Source organism: Aquarana catesbeiana, linkage group LG02 (assembly GCF_042186555.1).
Source record: "Aquarana catesbeiana isolate 2022-GZ linkage group LG02, ASM4218655v1, whole genome shotgun sequence".
Classification (NCBI taxonomy): Eukaryota; Metazoa; Chordata; class Amphibia; order Anura; family Ranidae; genus Aquarana; species Aquarana catesbeiana.
The window spans coordinates 571582503-571598630 of NC_133325.1; the positions used below are offsets into that span (position 1 = coordinate 571582503).

General features: G+C 40.7%; 1 protein-coding gene across 1 annotated transcript in view; it reads left to right on the forward strand.

The window, feature by feature from the left end:
* Positions 1-16128, forward strand: part of CUEDC1 (CUE domain containing 1) — a 193676-nt gene that overhangs the window by 109769 nt on the left and 67779 nt on the right. Inside the window, exons 2-3 of the mRNA XM_073616092.1 lie at positions 5093-5580; positions 8082-8209. Of these exons, the coding sequence (XP_073472193.1) occupies positions 5299-5580; positions 8082-8209 (410 nt within the window). The 5' untranslated portion in view covers positions 5093-5298. The remainder of the gene's footprint in view (positions 1-5092; positions 5581-8081; positions 8210-16128) is intronic.

The following is a 16128-nucleotide window of genomic DNA, read 5'->3' on the forward strand; positions in this document are numbered from 1 at the left end:
CTTGTGAAGTGATGGTGATGCTGCCTTCAATCCTATTTATCTCTCTTGGTCATTGGAAGCCCCTCCCCCCACCAGAGCATCAAAGTATAGGAAAAGTGAGTACAAAAAGTAATGGATTGTGTAAAATCGCAGAATACATGTATGCCAATTATTTATGAAGAAAAAAAAAAAACTTCTCTTTTAGTATTGTCATTTTCATCTTGTTCAATTTTAACCACTTCAGCCCCGGAAGGATTTACCCCCTTAATGACCAGGCCATTTTTTGCGAGACGGCACTGCGTTGTTTAACTGACAATTGCACGGTCGTGCGATGCTTTACACAAACAAAATTGATGTCCTTTTTTCCCCCACAAAAAGAGCTTTCTTTTGGTGGTATTTAATCACCTCTGTGTTTTTATTTTTTTTTTTGTTATAAACAAAAGAAAACTGACAATTTTGAAAAAAAAAAAACAATATTTTGTACTTTTTGCTATAATAAATATCCCAAAGTTTTTTTTTTTTTAATAAACCAATTTCTTCATCAGTTTAGGCTGATATATATTCTTCAACATATTTTTGGTAAAAAAAAATCGCAATAAACGTATATTGATGTATAGTTGGTTAGTTTGCGCAAAAGTTATAGCATCTACAAAATTTTTTTATTTTTTACTAGTAATGGCGGCAATCAGCGATTCTTAGCGGGACTGGGACATTGCGGCGGACATTCGGACACCTGACATTTTTAACACTTTTTGGGGACCAGTGACACTAATACAGTGATCAGTGCTAAAAAATATGCACTGTTATTGTACTAATGACACTGGCAGGGAAGGGGTTAACATCAGGGACGATCAAAGGGTTAAGACTCCTTTCACACTGAGGTGATTTACAGGCGCTATAGCGCTAAAAATAGCGCCTGCAAAGCTCCTGTAAAGAGCCTCTCCTCTCACTCCAATGTGAAAGCCCGAGTGCTTTCACGCTAGAGCGGTGCGCTTGCGGGACGTTAAAAAAAAGTCCTGCAAGCCGCATCCTTGAGGTGCTTTAGGAGCGGTGTATACACCGCTCCTAAAGCGCCCATTGAAATCAAGCGCCGCTTTGCGGGCGCTTTGCGGCGCTTTTAAAACTTTTTCGGGCGCTAGCTAGTGACCTAAAAGTGCCGCTAAAATGACAGTAAACGCCGCTAAAAATAGCGGCACTTAACCGCAGACGCCCCCAACACCCCAGTATGAAAGTGCCCTTAGTGTATCCCTAGGGGGTTCTTGCTACTGTGTGGGGATGGATTCACTAGATGAACAGAGTGCTCCATGTTCCTGGTTAGCAGGAACACAAGATCACTCTGTTCATCTCTGACAGAATGGCAGTCTGCCTCGTTAGACCGTTCTATCTCTGTGGGGAGCGATCGAGGGTGGCCGGTGGACATGATTTTCTGGCAGTGCCCCACCCGAGACTAGACTCTGGATCCGCCCCTGCGTCGCATGTGTTGTATGTCACCTCATTCTTGATGGTCGGAATTTGGTGTGACTGTGTGTATGCAAGGCAAGCTTGAGCAGAATTCCGTTGGAAAAACCATCCAAGTTTTTTCGGACAGAAATTCCGATGGTGTGTACACGGCATAAGCGCTGCAGAATTCATCCGACTACTTTTACTTTGTCACATCATCAATAAACACCAATGACCCAGTGCCACTGGAAGCCATGCATGCACATGCAATCACAGTGCCTCCACCATATTTTACAGATGACGTTGTGTGCTTTGGATCATGAGCTGTTCCAAGCCTTCTCCACGCTTTTTTTTTTTCTTCCCATAATTCTGGTACAGGTTAATCTTTCTTCCGTCCAAAGAATGCTTTTCCAGAACTGGTCTGGCTTTTTTAGATTTTTTTTTTTTGGCAAAGTCTAATCCAACTTTTCTTCAGGCTTATGAATGATTTGCACCTTGTGGCGAACCCTCTGTATTTGCTCTTGTGAAGTCTTCTATTGATTGTAGACTTTGACAATGATACATCCACCTCCTGGAGAATGTCCTTCACTTGTCTGGATGTTGTGAATGTGTTTTTCTGTTTTCAATATTTTTATTAAGTTTCAAGAGAGTATGACAAGCCACGGTTTGCCCACGCAGGGGCAGTATTGAACAGGCACATACAAAAGAAGCCGCATATATATGTAGAATGGTTAACATAACTGTAAACTGTCACCAGGACCCAAAACGGCCTGGGTAGAGGTAAGGCAAATAGCACAAATTATACTGTATTGTTCCCTAAGAGAAATAGGTCTTCATATAATAGCCGTCATATCAAGAATGAAGAGGAAAAGACAGAGGAGGAATAAAAAGGGGAAAGAGAGAGGGAGGCCCCAGGGGATGGCGAGTACCACGGACGCGGGACCTGCGCAAGCGAAGTTTACAGTCAACCGTAGCTAGTCAGGGGCAGGGACGGACAGGAGTATGTTATCCAAGGGTCCCAAACTCTCAAGAATTTTGCATGCGAATCCTTCAAAATATTGGACATCTGCTCGTGAATGGGTTTTTCTTTACCATAGAGAGGATAATGCAATCATCCACCACCGTAAGCCAGCCATACATGAATTGAAATTCGGCCAGTTCAGCAGGAACCGTCTGAATTTCTATCCAAATATGGGTATGGAGGTTGTACAGAAGTAGATCTACTGATCGATATCTGTATGACAATCTTGTCTAAATTGTCCCCTCTTGACCAGCACTGCGGGCTAATATAGCTGGCTGAACGAAGAAAAGACTCAATTCCCCCCATCTACACTTTTGATGTGCTGGCACCCCGTCAGAATACATTAGTTCAGCGGGGAGGATTCCCTTCTCTTCAGTGTGAATGGGGAAATTGAGTCTTTATTTCGTTCAGCCTGCTGGTTGTACGAAAAAAAAAGACTCTTTTATGGGCTGCCTTAGTTTAGCTGGACTCGCATGCATTTAAGTGGTTCTAAAGCCTTAACCCTAATACACATTACTAGTTTCCTGACAGCTCAGTTCCCGAGCTTCTGTACTAACAATCATATGTTAGTACAGCAATCTCCTCTGCTGTTCTCCTGTGTTCTGACAGATGGATGGCCCCCCCGTCAGAACAATCCGGTCAGCGCTCTCATTGACATTAAAACCTCCTGAAGAAGGACTGTTGAGGTCCGAAACATGGTAGGTGTCATCGCCAGTATATCATCTTGCTAACTGACGGTTGATTTGGGGTACTGTTTATATTGTTGCATTTTATGATCAATTTATTTGTATCTGCCCATGTACTTTTTGTAATAATTTTTTTTTTTTTTTTTTTTATACATTGATGTTCTGCCTTCTAAAATCCTGAGGGGTATAACCATGCCGCCAGGCGCAAGGTTCTCTATTTTGCTTTGACGCTACTAAAAGCTGCTAAGCGCACCTAAAAGCTAGTGCTTGAGCATTAATTTCAAAGGCCAAATTATTTATTCTGGCCAATTTAAATGAATTAATGCCCCAAAAGTTTTACTCCTGTAAAAGCTCCTAAATGCTTGTAAAAGTCTTAGACACTTTTACAAGTGTCAAGCAATTTTTTTGCGAAAACGCTGCTGGCTTCTAGGAGAGTTAAATAATAATAAAAAAAAAAATGTCCTGTGTGCATGAGGCCTTATGCTGACCTGAGCCTGATCCAAACCAGCCACATGCATGCGATGCCATTTCCCTGGGAAGATTGATGGCCGTCGGCTCACGCTGCTGTCAGTCAAATGCAGTGCCGAGCAAACCGAGACAGGGCGGGCCAAGCCACCTGCTCTGTGTTAATAGACACAGACAGAATAGCTTGGGAGCAATCACGCAAGGAGGCCCTGGGTAGGGGGGAGGAGCCAGGAGCACAGCGGGGGACCCCAGAAGAAGAGGATTAGGGCTGCTCTTTGCAAAACCATTGCACAGAGCAGGCAAGTTTAGCATGGTTGTTATTTAAATTTTTTTTTTAATTAAGCTTAAATGTTGCTTTTAGTTTAGTGTGGACTTGCATACTCTACTATAATCTGACTCATACCCTTGGTTCAGAATTAACATAAGTGCTGGGCACAATGCAGTCACTAATTTCCTGTAAAAGAAATGGAAAGAAAATAAGGGAATTTTTGAATGAAATATAGAGCAAACTTGGGACACGTTTATTAATCCCATACATCAGAGCCACACCTCTTGACTTGCACTTGTATTATCCATTGGCAGTTTATTTCCTGCATTCTTCACACATAGCATCCTTTTAAAATAATTTTCTCACTGTGGTTTTTATTGTTGTATCAGGGTAGTTCTCCAGTTCGTAGTAAATATCCAATGCTTTCTTTGCCAGTAAAACCATAATCCATTGCCAGCTTCAGTACAGATCATTAGACACAGCATGGCTATGTGGAGCACAATGTTGGAAGCCGACAGGCATTTATTTATGTTTAACTCATCCCATCTGTTGTCTGCATTAGAAAGAATGTGAGACAGGAGTACTAGAAGAGCAATGAACAGTTTTCATTTACAGACGTTGAGTGTATCACATCAAGCGTTTATTTATTTAAAGCTACCCTTTGTCTAGTGTAATGAAATTGAGGTCTTTAATTAATTTTTAAAATATTAATACACTGCATATGTTTTACTGTTGGTCGCTGCTTTGTCAGAAATTCACCTATGAAAAGTTGAAAATAAATTTTAACTAAAAAAAAAAAAAAAATTCTAGATCATTTTAAAATGGTGATGGACAAAGAAATGCACCAAGTAGTTAAAATATCTAAAGTTTTAAACATTGAGAGAGAAATGCCCTAATAAACAGTTGTTCCCTGTCTGAGGATTTGTTGTCTATTTCTCAGCACTTTAGATTGGCAGTGGTCACCAGGACACACATAGTAAAGCTCCTTAGCAGAGACACAAAGTAGTAAAAACTCACAGGAGTTTTAACTCTTTCATAATACATAATACAAAAATAAAAAATAAGTGTAGCCTTTGGATGTACTTTAACTAACTGTCATCCAAATTGTATTTACTACTTTTACATATAGATTTTTGCTTACAGGAAAAAAACTTACAATAATATTGTCTTGACACAGATATACAATGTTAATTATTATTTTTTTTTTAATATTTTATTTTTTTGTTTCCACAGATTTATTCTAGTTCAAAGCTACACATTCTCATGCTTTTAATCGGAAGATATTGCTCATGAAGAGGACATACCCAGGCCTTAATCTGTCTGCTAACAAGAAGTATAGAAACCTAATTTCTCCATAAGAAGCCATGACCAGTTATTGTGATTGTCTTACTTTTGGCCACTTATAAGTTTGAACCATTTTTCAAAAACGGTTATCAAAAATGACAAGTCTGTTCCGCAGGAGTAACAGCAATGGCAGTGCACGGAGCAACTCTTCCACTCAGGAACTTAACAACAGCCGGCCTGTACGCAGATTGGAGTTCAACCAGGCTATGGAGGATTTTAAAACCATGTTTCCAAACATGGAATATGACATTATCGAATGTGTCTTGAGGGCTAACAATGGAGCAGTGGATGCTACTATTGATCAGTTACTACAGATGAACCTGGACGATGGTGGCTATGATGACAGTTCGGACTCGGATGACAGCATTCCTCCTGAGGTTATATTTTTATTTTCATTTTGTTTTAGGACCATAATGATTTTTTCCATCTGCAATAGTAAGTTATGCTACTCATGTTCAAATATGGCTTTGTAACACTTTTCTTCTTTCAAGTGTTATTGTTTCCTAAGCATTTTTTTAAATTGCTTTAAATAGTTATATGGAGCCCTCTGATCTTAGTTGAATATGTATATTCTATACACAAATATATGTGAAAGAAATTGAAGTTTGGTGCTCCATGGATCTGCCCCATTCTATAGATCAGAACTACCAAGGTCACAGCAGTCGCACTTGCGCCCGGGCCCTGGCATTCCGCCACTGTCGGGGGGGGGCCCCAGCGGGGTTGCTAGTCACACGGCTCTGAGCAGAGAGCGTCTCCCTCATACAGCTCAGAGTTGGTGTTCTATGGAATACTGCCTCCCATCCTCCCTCCCTCCTCTGTCCTCTCTCGCATGGGATGACACAGCCAATTTGCTCCTACTCCCCTCTCCTGTGTGTGCTTTGTGGGAAGTCAGGTGTGAAGCTAACAAGCTTACACCTCCCGTGGTACACACAGGAGAGGGGAGGGGGAGAAGGAGCAAATGGGCTGTGTCATCCTGTGCTAGAGAGAGGGGAGCAGGGAGAACTGTCGCCTCTGAGCTGTATGAGAGATGCTCTCTGCTCAGAGCCATGCTTAGGAGACAGGCAGCATTGATGATCACTGATCGGCTGCACTGATGGGCAGTGCTGATAGGAGGCAGTAATGGGCACTGATAGGCTGCACTGACACGCAGCACTGATAGGTGGCATTGATGAGCAATGATCTGTGGCACGGATAGGCAGCGCAACACTGATGGGCATTGATGAGCACTGATAGGCGGCATTGATGAGCAATGATGGGTGTCACTAATAGGCAGCACTGATGGGCATTAATGAGCACTGATAGGCAGCACTCATAGACTGCTCTGATGGGCAGCATTGATCAGCTCTGATAGGTGGCACTGATGGGCGGCATTGATGGGCACCATTGATAGGCGGCACCATTGATAGGCGGCACTGATGGGCGCTAATAGGCGGCACTGATGAGTGCTGATAGGCGGCATTGATGGGCGCTGATAGGTGGCACAGGTAGGCAGCATTGATGGGCACTGATAGGTGGAATTGATGGTCACTGATGGGCAGTATTGATGAGCACTGATAGGCGGCACTGAAATGCAACACTGATAGGCGGTATTGATAAGCACTGATAGGCGGCACTGATGGGCATCATTGATAGGTACTGATAGGCAGCATTGATGAGCAATGATGGGCAGCAGAGAAATGCAGCACTGACCGATGGCACTGATAGGTAGCATTGATGGACACTAATGGGTGGCATTGATGAGCACTGATAGGCAGCACTGATTATCAGTGTAAACAATTTACTGACATTCTTGGCAGTTAATGCCTGTCCTTTCCTTACGCGGTCACAGCGTGGAAAGAGGCTGCCGACACCTAGCAAGCAAGTCTGTCTACATGTAATCAGCTAATCACATGGTAAAGGGCCGTCGAGATTGTTGCGCTGGATGCACGTCCCAGGGGGCATACGGGTGGCAGAGTTCTGGGAGGATATCTATGGACACCCTCCCAAAATTAAAATCCCGGGGGTCAGATGGAAGGGGGGGGGGGGATGTAGGGGTCAGGGGGCCCATCATGGTTTCTTGCATCAGGCCCCTGAAGGCTCTAGTTGTGCCCCTGATAGAAATGTAGGAAAACCTAGAAAATAATAGACTGGGGACTAGGATAGAATGGAGACTAGACTATTTATTAGTTCAGGTGTGTGTGTGTGTGTGTCTATTCTCTATTTCCATAGTATATTTTTTCTTTCTGGTCTCTTGAGGAACACGAGAAGTCCTAAAGGTAAAGTTCACATCTACCAAAAAACTGCCTGTCCAGCTAATGGCTCCTATATTTAAAAACAAAATTTGCAGCTTTGATCAAAGTTGGATGATGCCCTTGCTAAAGGTGTAGACAATTTATGTACTTCCTGAAGCCTGACTGAAAAACTCCCAGAGATGGCATCACCCCATCCTGCCTTGTCCAAGTTGTTACTGTTCACTTCCACCATCACAGGAGCAAGCTGTGTCTCCAATTCAAACCTCCTCATATCCACTTTCTCTCTCTGATGCAGTAGCGCTGAGCTTGGCATTTGAGAGCTAACTGCTGTGAACGTGGGGGTGAATTTTCTCCATGGCATAAGGAGAGGATGTGTTCTGTAGTCCATTTGTAGATAATGGGGCACAAATGATAATACTGTCAAATTTTAGTGCTTTAGAGGCAGCGTGCACAGTACAGAGGTCTGTGTTCTCATTGTGGAAATTTTCCCTTCCTTCCTCTCCTAGTGATTTGTCTGACATGGGACATAAAATAAAGCGAAATGTATTGGGAAAGCAGATAACAAAAACCCTTATTTAGTAAAATACAGAATGATTACAGAAAAGCCATTGTTTTGGAAATTCACATCTTCTTATTTGCATTTTCAGATTCTGGAAAGAACTTTAGAACCAGACAGTTCTGATGAGGAGCCCCCTCCAGTTTATTCACCACCATCCTATGACCTGCAATCATTTGACAGACCTCAACCACAAACCCCACCCACACCTCCTCCTCGGTATGCGTCACCCACTATAATGTGTGATATAATATTCTCGTGATATTAGTTACTTGCTGGCAACACAACTCTTGAAAATCCAAGGCACATATATATTTTTTTAACTTTGCAGAGACAAATGCAAATCCATAGTTAATAGTAGAATTGAAGTTATGCTTTAACTTCATCTTCTGATAGATTTTGCATAAAATTATATATTGGGGGGTAACTCATGCGCAAAACCACAATCTGAAATGCGAATGGAAAGAAGCTGCCAGCATAAAAAAGTGATACTCTTACAACTCCAACGTACATATAAATATATATGCGGCGCTCACTAACCTGTGTAATAATATGTAGCAAAAGTGCATCAATATAGCAGCTATATAAGTGCAAATAAAAGTGCATAAATGTAGCAGCAAAATACAAGCGCAAATCAATAGCAATAACTTCAAAAATGCAATAATAAAATAATCCTACTCCATAAAAAAAGTGCAATATAAAGTGCATATATGAGTGACACAATAGGACAGTGAATGTCAAAGGAATTAAATATATAAAAAAAGTGATGAAAAGCAGAGATCATATAGTTGAAATCCCAGCGACAAAAAACAGAACTTATTGCGGCAGTCCATAAGTGAAATAAAGTGCCAGTGCAGCAAACTATCGATGTGAAAAAAAGTCTATTCCATTCAATCGTAATCGGGAGTGCACCACCTGTTTCCCCCAGCCTCTCACCTCTAGCAGCGCCCCCTACGGGCCAAGTTGAGCTTGGATCAGCAATCAGTGCGAATTCCTCCTTAAACGATCAGCCTTCACTGGTCACCTCCAGGGAACACCCAGTACTGTATCCAGCACCCAACTTCAATCTCTGATCTGCAGACTCAGTAATGATGGTGAGGGTCTAGCGTGCTGCACCCTAACATCAAGCAACAGCCCTGGACGGTGTTGCTCAATCACGGGTGAGAGGCTGGGGGAAACAGGTGGCGCACTCCGGATTATGATTGAGTGGAATAGACTTTTTTTTTCACATCGATCGTTTGCTGCACTGGCACTTTAGTTCACTTACGGACTGCCGAAATAAGTTCTGTTTTTTGTCGCTGGGATTTCAACTATATGATTTAGTGGATTGTGTCACTCATATATGCACTTTATATTGCACTTTTTTTATGGAGTCGGATTATTTATTATTGCATTTTTGAAGTCATTGCTATTGATTTGCACTTGTATTTTACTGCTACAGTTATGCACTTTTATTTGCACTTATATAGCTGCTATATTGATGCACTTTTGTAAAATATTATTACACAGGTTAGTGAGCGCCGCATATATATTTATTTATATTTTGCATAAAATTGCTGTTGCATGCACTTAAATATATATATAAAAACCTGTTATATAAAGTGCTGTCTGCCCAAGTCATTTTTCCGTTTTCAGCACTGTCACACTTTGACAATTACTGAAACATGTAACACTGTACCCAAATGACATTTGTATGATTTTTCTTTTTTTTTTTTTTTTTTTTTTTTTTTTTTTTTTTGAGATCGTGCATTTTTTATTTGGTGGTATTTAATCACCACTGTTTTTTTTTTTTTTTTTTTTTTTTTTTTGCTATTTTAATGAAAAAATACCAAAAATGTAAAAAAAAAAAAAATGTTTTTCTTGTTTTCTTATAAAGTTTTGCAAATAATTATAAATGTAGTCCAACATGTAATCTACTACATTTCTTTGGTAAAAAGAACCCCAAACAGTAAATATGTATTTTAGTCTGTGTGTAAGTTAAGCCTCATACACACGGTACAATTGTTGGCAGGGGATTGTCTGTTGACAGACTGTTGTCCTAAGATCTTACCGTTGGTATGCTCCTTTTGACAAAAATCAAATGCTCGGTTGGCCAACAATTGTACCGTTTGTAGGAGGCTTTATAGAGTAGTAAATTAGTAAAAACCATAGTAAACTATGGTAGTTTGTAACCTGGTAGGAGGTTCTTAAGAAAAGGGGTTCTTACATCCCCAAAATGTTGGGCTTTTCGTCCTCCTCACTTTTAGGTCTGTAATATTTTGTTCTTACAATCTATACTTCCCATCAACTGGTTGTAGTTGTGGTATTCACTCAGGTTTTGGACTGGACCATGCCTTCCCTGGATTTCCACTGAAATGTCTTTGTGGATGGAGGAAAGAACGTACACACCTGTTTTACCTCTTTAATTTAAGGACCAAAATGTCTTCCACAAACTGACTCCCCCCTGTTCGAAGCCCTTGCGATTTGGCTGCCCTGTACCACAGGCTAAAGTTTGCTGAAGATAAAGGTGGCGGAAAAGAGGCAGGCAGGTGTAAACATTTGTCCATGTAGAGGTGGTACCCTTGATGGAATAGAGGTGATACAAGGTCCACACAATTTTTCCACTGCTCCCCATATAGTTTGGGGGTTCAGGGGGCTCCAGCTGGCTATCTTTTCCTTCTAGGTTTATGAAGTTATATGTGTACCCTGTGGCCCTCTTACAAAGTTGGTACAACTTCACCCTGTATCTGGTCCGATTTACTAGAGATGTATTGTTTGATGCACAGCCTGCCGGTAAATATAATGAAGGTCTCAGTAACACAAAGTTTTTGTTGGGAATATACATCTCAGAAAATTTCTTGGAAAATAAATTGAGTGGCTGAATGTTGTACAGCTTGTCATAAGTAGGATGATTTCAAGGAGTGCACAGGGAATTATCACTTAAGTGTAGAAACCTCATGATCATTGCACTGGGGACAGATGTTGATGGTTCACTGGGGACACTGACAGATGTTGATGGTGCACCGGGGACAGTGGGGTTGATTTACCAAAACTGAAGAGTGCAAAATCTGATGCAGCTCTGCATAGAAACCAATCTGCTTCCATTTTTTTTTTCTTTACCAAAGCTCAATTGAACAAGCTGAAGTTAGAAGCAGATTGCCAATCATGCACAACTGCCCCAGATTTTTCACTCCACTTTTAATAAATCAACTCCTCTGTGACAGATGTTGATGATGCACTGGTGTGTGTTTGCACTGGTGTGGCATGCATTCAGGCTCTATAGATGGATACACTGGGTGTGATCTGCCTGTAAAACACTATAATCACTGTAAACACATAGATTTTCTTAGACTGGCACAGATCCGCTCTTTCTCTCTGTGCGAGAAGGCGAGCTGGCCCAATAACATGTGCCTTTTGCTTACATTTGTAATCTTCAGTGATTGGGCACACTGATCACATGGTACAGGTGGCCCTGTACCTGATCAGTGATGCACTGTGTTCACAGTACACAGCCATCACAGTTTGTGCTGCTGCGAGGCTGAGTATGAGTGCTAAAAGTGGAAGGACGCACGGGTACATCCTCCCCAGAGCAACACTTGTTATGCCTGGCCAAATATTTTCAGTGGCCAGGCGAAAGGTGGTTAAAGCACAACTTTTAGCAGCGTTTTGCTGGGTTTTGCCGCATTTTCATTTAGAAGTGTTTAAAAATAAAAAAATATATATATATATATATATATATATTTTTTAAATGGCCAAAAATGAAAAATGCTTGTAAACGAAACGTGGCTAAAAGGGAGTTACTGCGCTTAGAAGCGTTTGATACTTTAAATGCCTCTAAACTCAGCTTCTGAACCCATTTTTTTGCGTTCCAAAAAAAGCCTCTAAACTCAACTGCCTGGAAATGACTGTAAACGACCCTGTGTACATGTACTGATAAGATAACATAATGGAGAGTTCAGGGGCAGTTGAAAAAAAATGCCCAACTGCTCCTAAACGTCTGTTTGGCAGCTGCAGTGTACATGAGACCTTAACTCTAAACTTGAGCTTAATGAGGACATAATTGCTAAAAAGTAGCAATCTAGAGTAAAAATGTGTCATTTTGATAGCATTTTTTTGTGCATAGACCTTTCACCTGGGTAACGTTTGCACTTTATTTATTTATTTTTATGAGGAATTCAAATTGAGTTGTTAAGAGGTTAAATTTATATTGTATTTGATGTATTTGAAGTCCACATACTGATGTTTAACATGTGACATCTAAAAGTAGTGGTAGAGCACATTTTAGATGTTAATAACATTATTTGCCATGGATTTTTCCGTCTGTGCACAAATGCTGCCACCTGCTGGAGTGTTTAGGAAATACTATTTATTTTGTAGCATAATCTGCATTCCAATCCACTGAAATCACTGCACAGTCTTTAATAGTTTTGCTCTTGTGCTAAAGTAACAAGAGAACCATAAGTTGCCAATGTATTGCCTTAAAAGTACATGAACATGAAGTCTTGAAATGCAAACAGGTAGTATAGAGCTTTTTTCTTACCTCTAAACTTAGCCGTTTTGCATCAGGCCGCTTGTCACATAAGTAAACAGTCTCCATAAACCACCTTAAAGAAGAAACAGAATACCTACCTATACTGCATCTAACACGGTCTAGTTGCTTAGAAATTGTTCCCTGAAGTCTGCTGGGAAACCGACACTCTCTTGATAGAGTGGAAGAGTAGATCTCTGGTGTCCTCCTCTTTATTCAGTGATCCTCCTGCTGACCTCCATATTATTACTGTCTCCTGAAATGTCAGCAGGAGGAACCATTGAGAATTTTGAGGGGCACAGGAGAGATACGTTCCCAAGTGTCAGTTTCCCAGCAGACTTCGAGGGATAATTTCCTAGCAAAGGAGCACCATTCTGCAACACCGGTAACAGAGTAGCCAAGTGTTGTACCTTTACAGGTACATGGCTTGTAAAGTAAATTGGTGCATTAAACATGCAGTGTAAATCCAGATTCACTTAAATGTGCCCCCACCTCCCCTTTTCATCGCTGACTATTACACAGAGAAAAAAACTTGTGTAAGCTCCAAATTGATCCTGGTTGTAATTTAGTACAACTGTTACTTCGTCCTGTGAAGGCAAAACACAGGTTCACTTTAAAACTAACTTGTACCTAAGTATCAAATGCTGTGAAAGGAAGAAAAGAAAGGAAAGAAAGCCGGGGAAGACTGAGATTTAGACTATTTTGAACATTTCACATTCAATGTCTACTCTAGTCCAGTGTACATTTACACTGCTTGCCCATGCCATAGAAGCACTGTCGGGATAGGTTACAAAAGCGGTAGCTGTAAGAAGCACCTGACAACATATGGTGATTCCAGACTTATCCCTGTCACAATGATAATATGGACAATAAGTGAAACTGTGTACCTAGGCAAATTTTTCGGGAGGTGGGAATGAATATCACCCTCCAAAATACTCCAAAAACTTTTATAACCAGATAAAAAGGGCAAAGCCATTCTCTTTGTTTTTTTGTTTTTGTTTTTGTTTTTTTTTTTGTTTTCATAGTGAAAACTGTAGGTAAAGGCTGTCATCCTTTAAACAGCTTCCACAACATGAAATCATGCTATGCTTTGCAGATTTAATTACAGTGCATTATATAAAACTCGGACTAAAATAACCTGACTGCACCTTCTATCTTTAGTGTAGTTTAATGTTTCCTTTTAAATAATTGTCAATTCTCTGATTTTCACCTATTGACTGCAGCCCTTTTTCAAAACTGAACAAGTACAATTTAACTTACATAGGTTAATATTGTGGTTTAAAAACCTCCATATATCCATAGCTGCTCCACCATAAGGAAAAAAACAAACCTATAAGGCATGGTGCAGCAAAAACATAAAAAATCCAGATCCCAGGAAGGCAATAGGATATTCCCTGGATCCACAATCTCCTGTGTTATTACTTATAAATGTAAATATCCAGTTTTATTTTGTGCATTTGAGAATATTTTCAACTCTGTTTAAAAAAAAAAAAAAAAAAAATCTACTAAGCTGACCAGAACTAGTTCTGACTGAGTTCTGAGATAGAAATGCTAAAATTTGCTTACAAGGTTTTATCAGCCTTGATATAAATAGTAGGTAGGTTTTGACTTTTGTGTTTTTTAAAATGTCGAATTGCTTTCTACATTCAGTCTATGAAGATTTGAGAACTTGCTGAACAGAAGCTGTCCCAATCTACAGTGTTTTTCAGCAAGTGACATGAGTATTCTTTAGAGTAGCAAGGTTTGTGCTCTCTCTCTTGCCCCGACCTTGCAGTCATACTTCTTCTTTTACTGAAGAAACCCTTTCTGGCCTTTTGTTAATTTTTTTAGCAAGCACCCATCGGCCTCTTCCTATAATGTAACTGCTTAAACACCTTTCTTTGCAATAGTCTTTAACCCTGTTCCTTACATCTCAGTCTTCTCATGACGACAATCAGTCTGGGTTTTGCTTTTGCGTTCAGCTGAAGATGTGCTCATGAAAGTGACAACTACCAGAGAATTGACTTCCTCAGAGTGACATTTTTCTCATTCTATTCCCTGATCTTCTTTTCAGTTGTCATTGTAACTTCCCATGGGTTCTGCAAACTCTGCGCTTTCTTGGCATTGAGGACATTGCCTGTTTCTGATTATTTTCATACTTATTTTTTTAACCGAAGGAATGTTTTTATTGAAAGATTACAGCATATTCCACTTGTGAATTAACACAGTAGCATAGATCATGAGAACATATTGGTATACAGTCTTGAATATATACACAGGTACGAAAAAGAACCAAAAGAAGAGTGAGGGTCTTTCTCAGGTAGGCAGGGAAAGAGATTATCACCACATCTCTTCTACCATATCTGAATCTACAGAAATAAGAAGTTGGGTGGGGGGGGAGCAAGGGAGGAGAGAGGGAGGGGACAAGGAGAGGGTGGCAGAAGAAAATGGGAATGAAGTCGACCAGAACAAGGAACCTTATGTAGTATAATCATAGCAAATAAGCAATTCCTGCCAACTATCTTACACTTTGAGGTATCTAGCCTGTATCCATGACGACCATACTTTGTCGAATTTCTTTGGGCAGTTACACCCCATATAAGTCAACTTGCGCAGAGGCAGTACTGTATTTATCATGGATCTCCACATTGAAACTAAAGGAGAGTCTGGCAGCTTCCATTTGGTCAAAATAACTTTCCTAGCATAGTATGCCGCATAAAATATAAACATTTTTGTATGCTTGTTGGGTAAGTTGTCAGTGATCCCCAAGAGTAGAATTAATGGATCAGCATTCAGTAGAACTCCACCAATTGTATTAATGTCCGCAACCACCGCCTGCCAAATAGTTCTGTATGAGGGGACATGCCCATACCATATGGATAAAATTTCCCACCGACTGCCTGCATTTGGGATGAACATCTTCAACATTGGGATATACAGTATCTCACAAAAGTGAGTACACCCCTCACATATTTGTAAATATGTTATTCTATCTTTTCATCTGACAACACTGAAGAAATTACACTTTGCTACAATGTAAAGTAGTGAGTGTACAGCTTGTATAACAGTGTAAATTTGCTGTCCCCTCAAAATAACTCAACACACAGCCATTAATGTCTAAACCACTGGCAACAAAAGAGAGTACACCCCTAAGTGAAAATGTCCAAATTGGGCCCAATTAGCCATTTTCCCTCCCCGGTGTCATGTGACTCGTTGGTGTTACAAGGTCTCAGGTGTGAATGGGGAGCAGGTGTGTTAAATTTGGTGTGATCGTTCTCATACTGGTCACTGTGAGTTCAACATGGCAGCTCATGGCAAAGAACTCTCTGAGGATCTGAAAAAAAGAATTGTTGCTCCACATAAAGATGGCCTAGGCTATAAGAAGATTTCCAAGACCCGGAAACTGAGCTGCAGCACGGTGGCCAGGACCATACAGTGGTTAAACAGGACAGGTTCCACATAGAACAGGCCTCACCATGGTCGACCAAAGAAGTTGAGTGCACGAGCTCAGCGTCATATCCAGAGGTTGTCTTTGGGAAATAGACGTATGAGTGCTGCCAGCATGGCTGCAGAGGTTGAAGGGGTGGGGGGGTCAGCCTGTCAGTGCTCAGATCATAGACCACACGCTGCATTAAATTGGTCTGCATGGCTG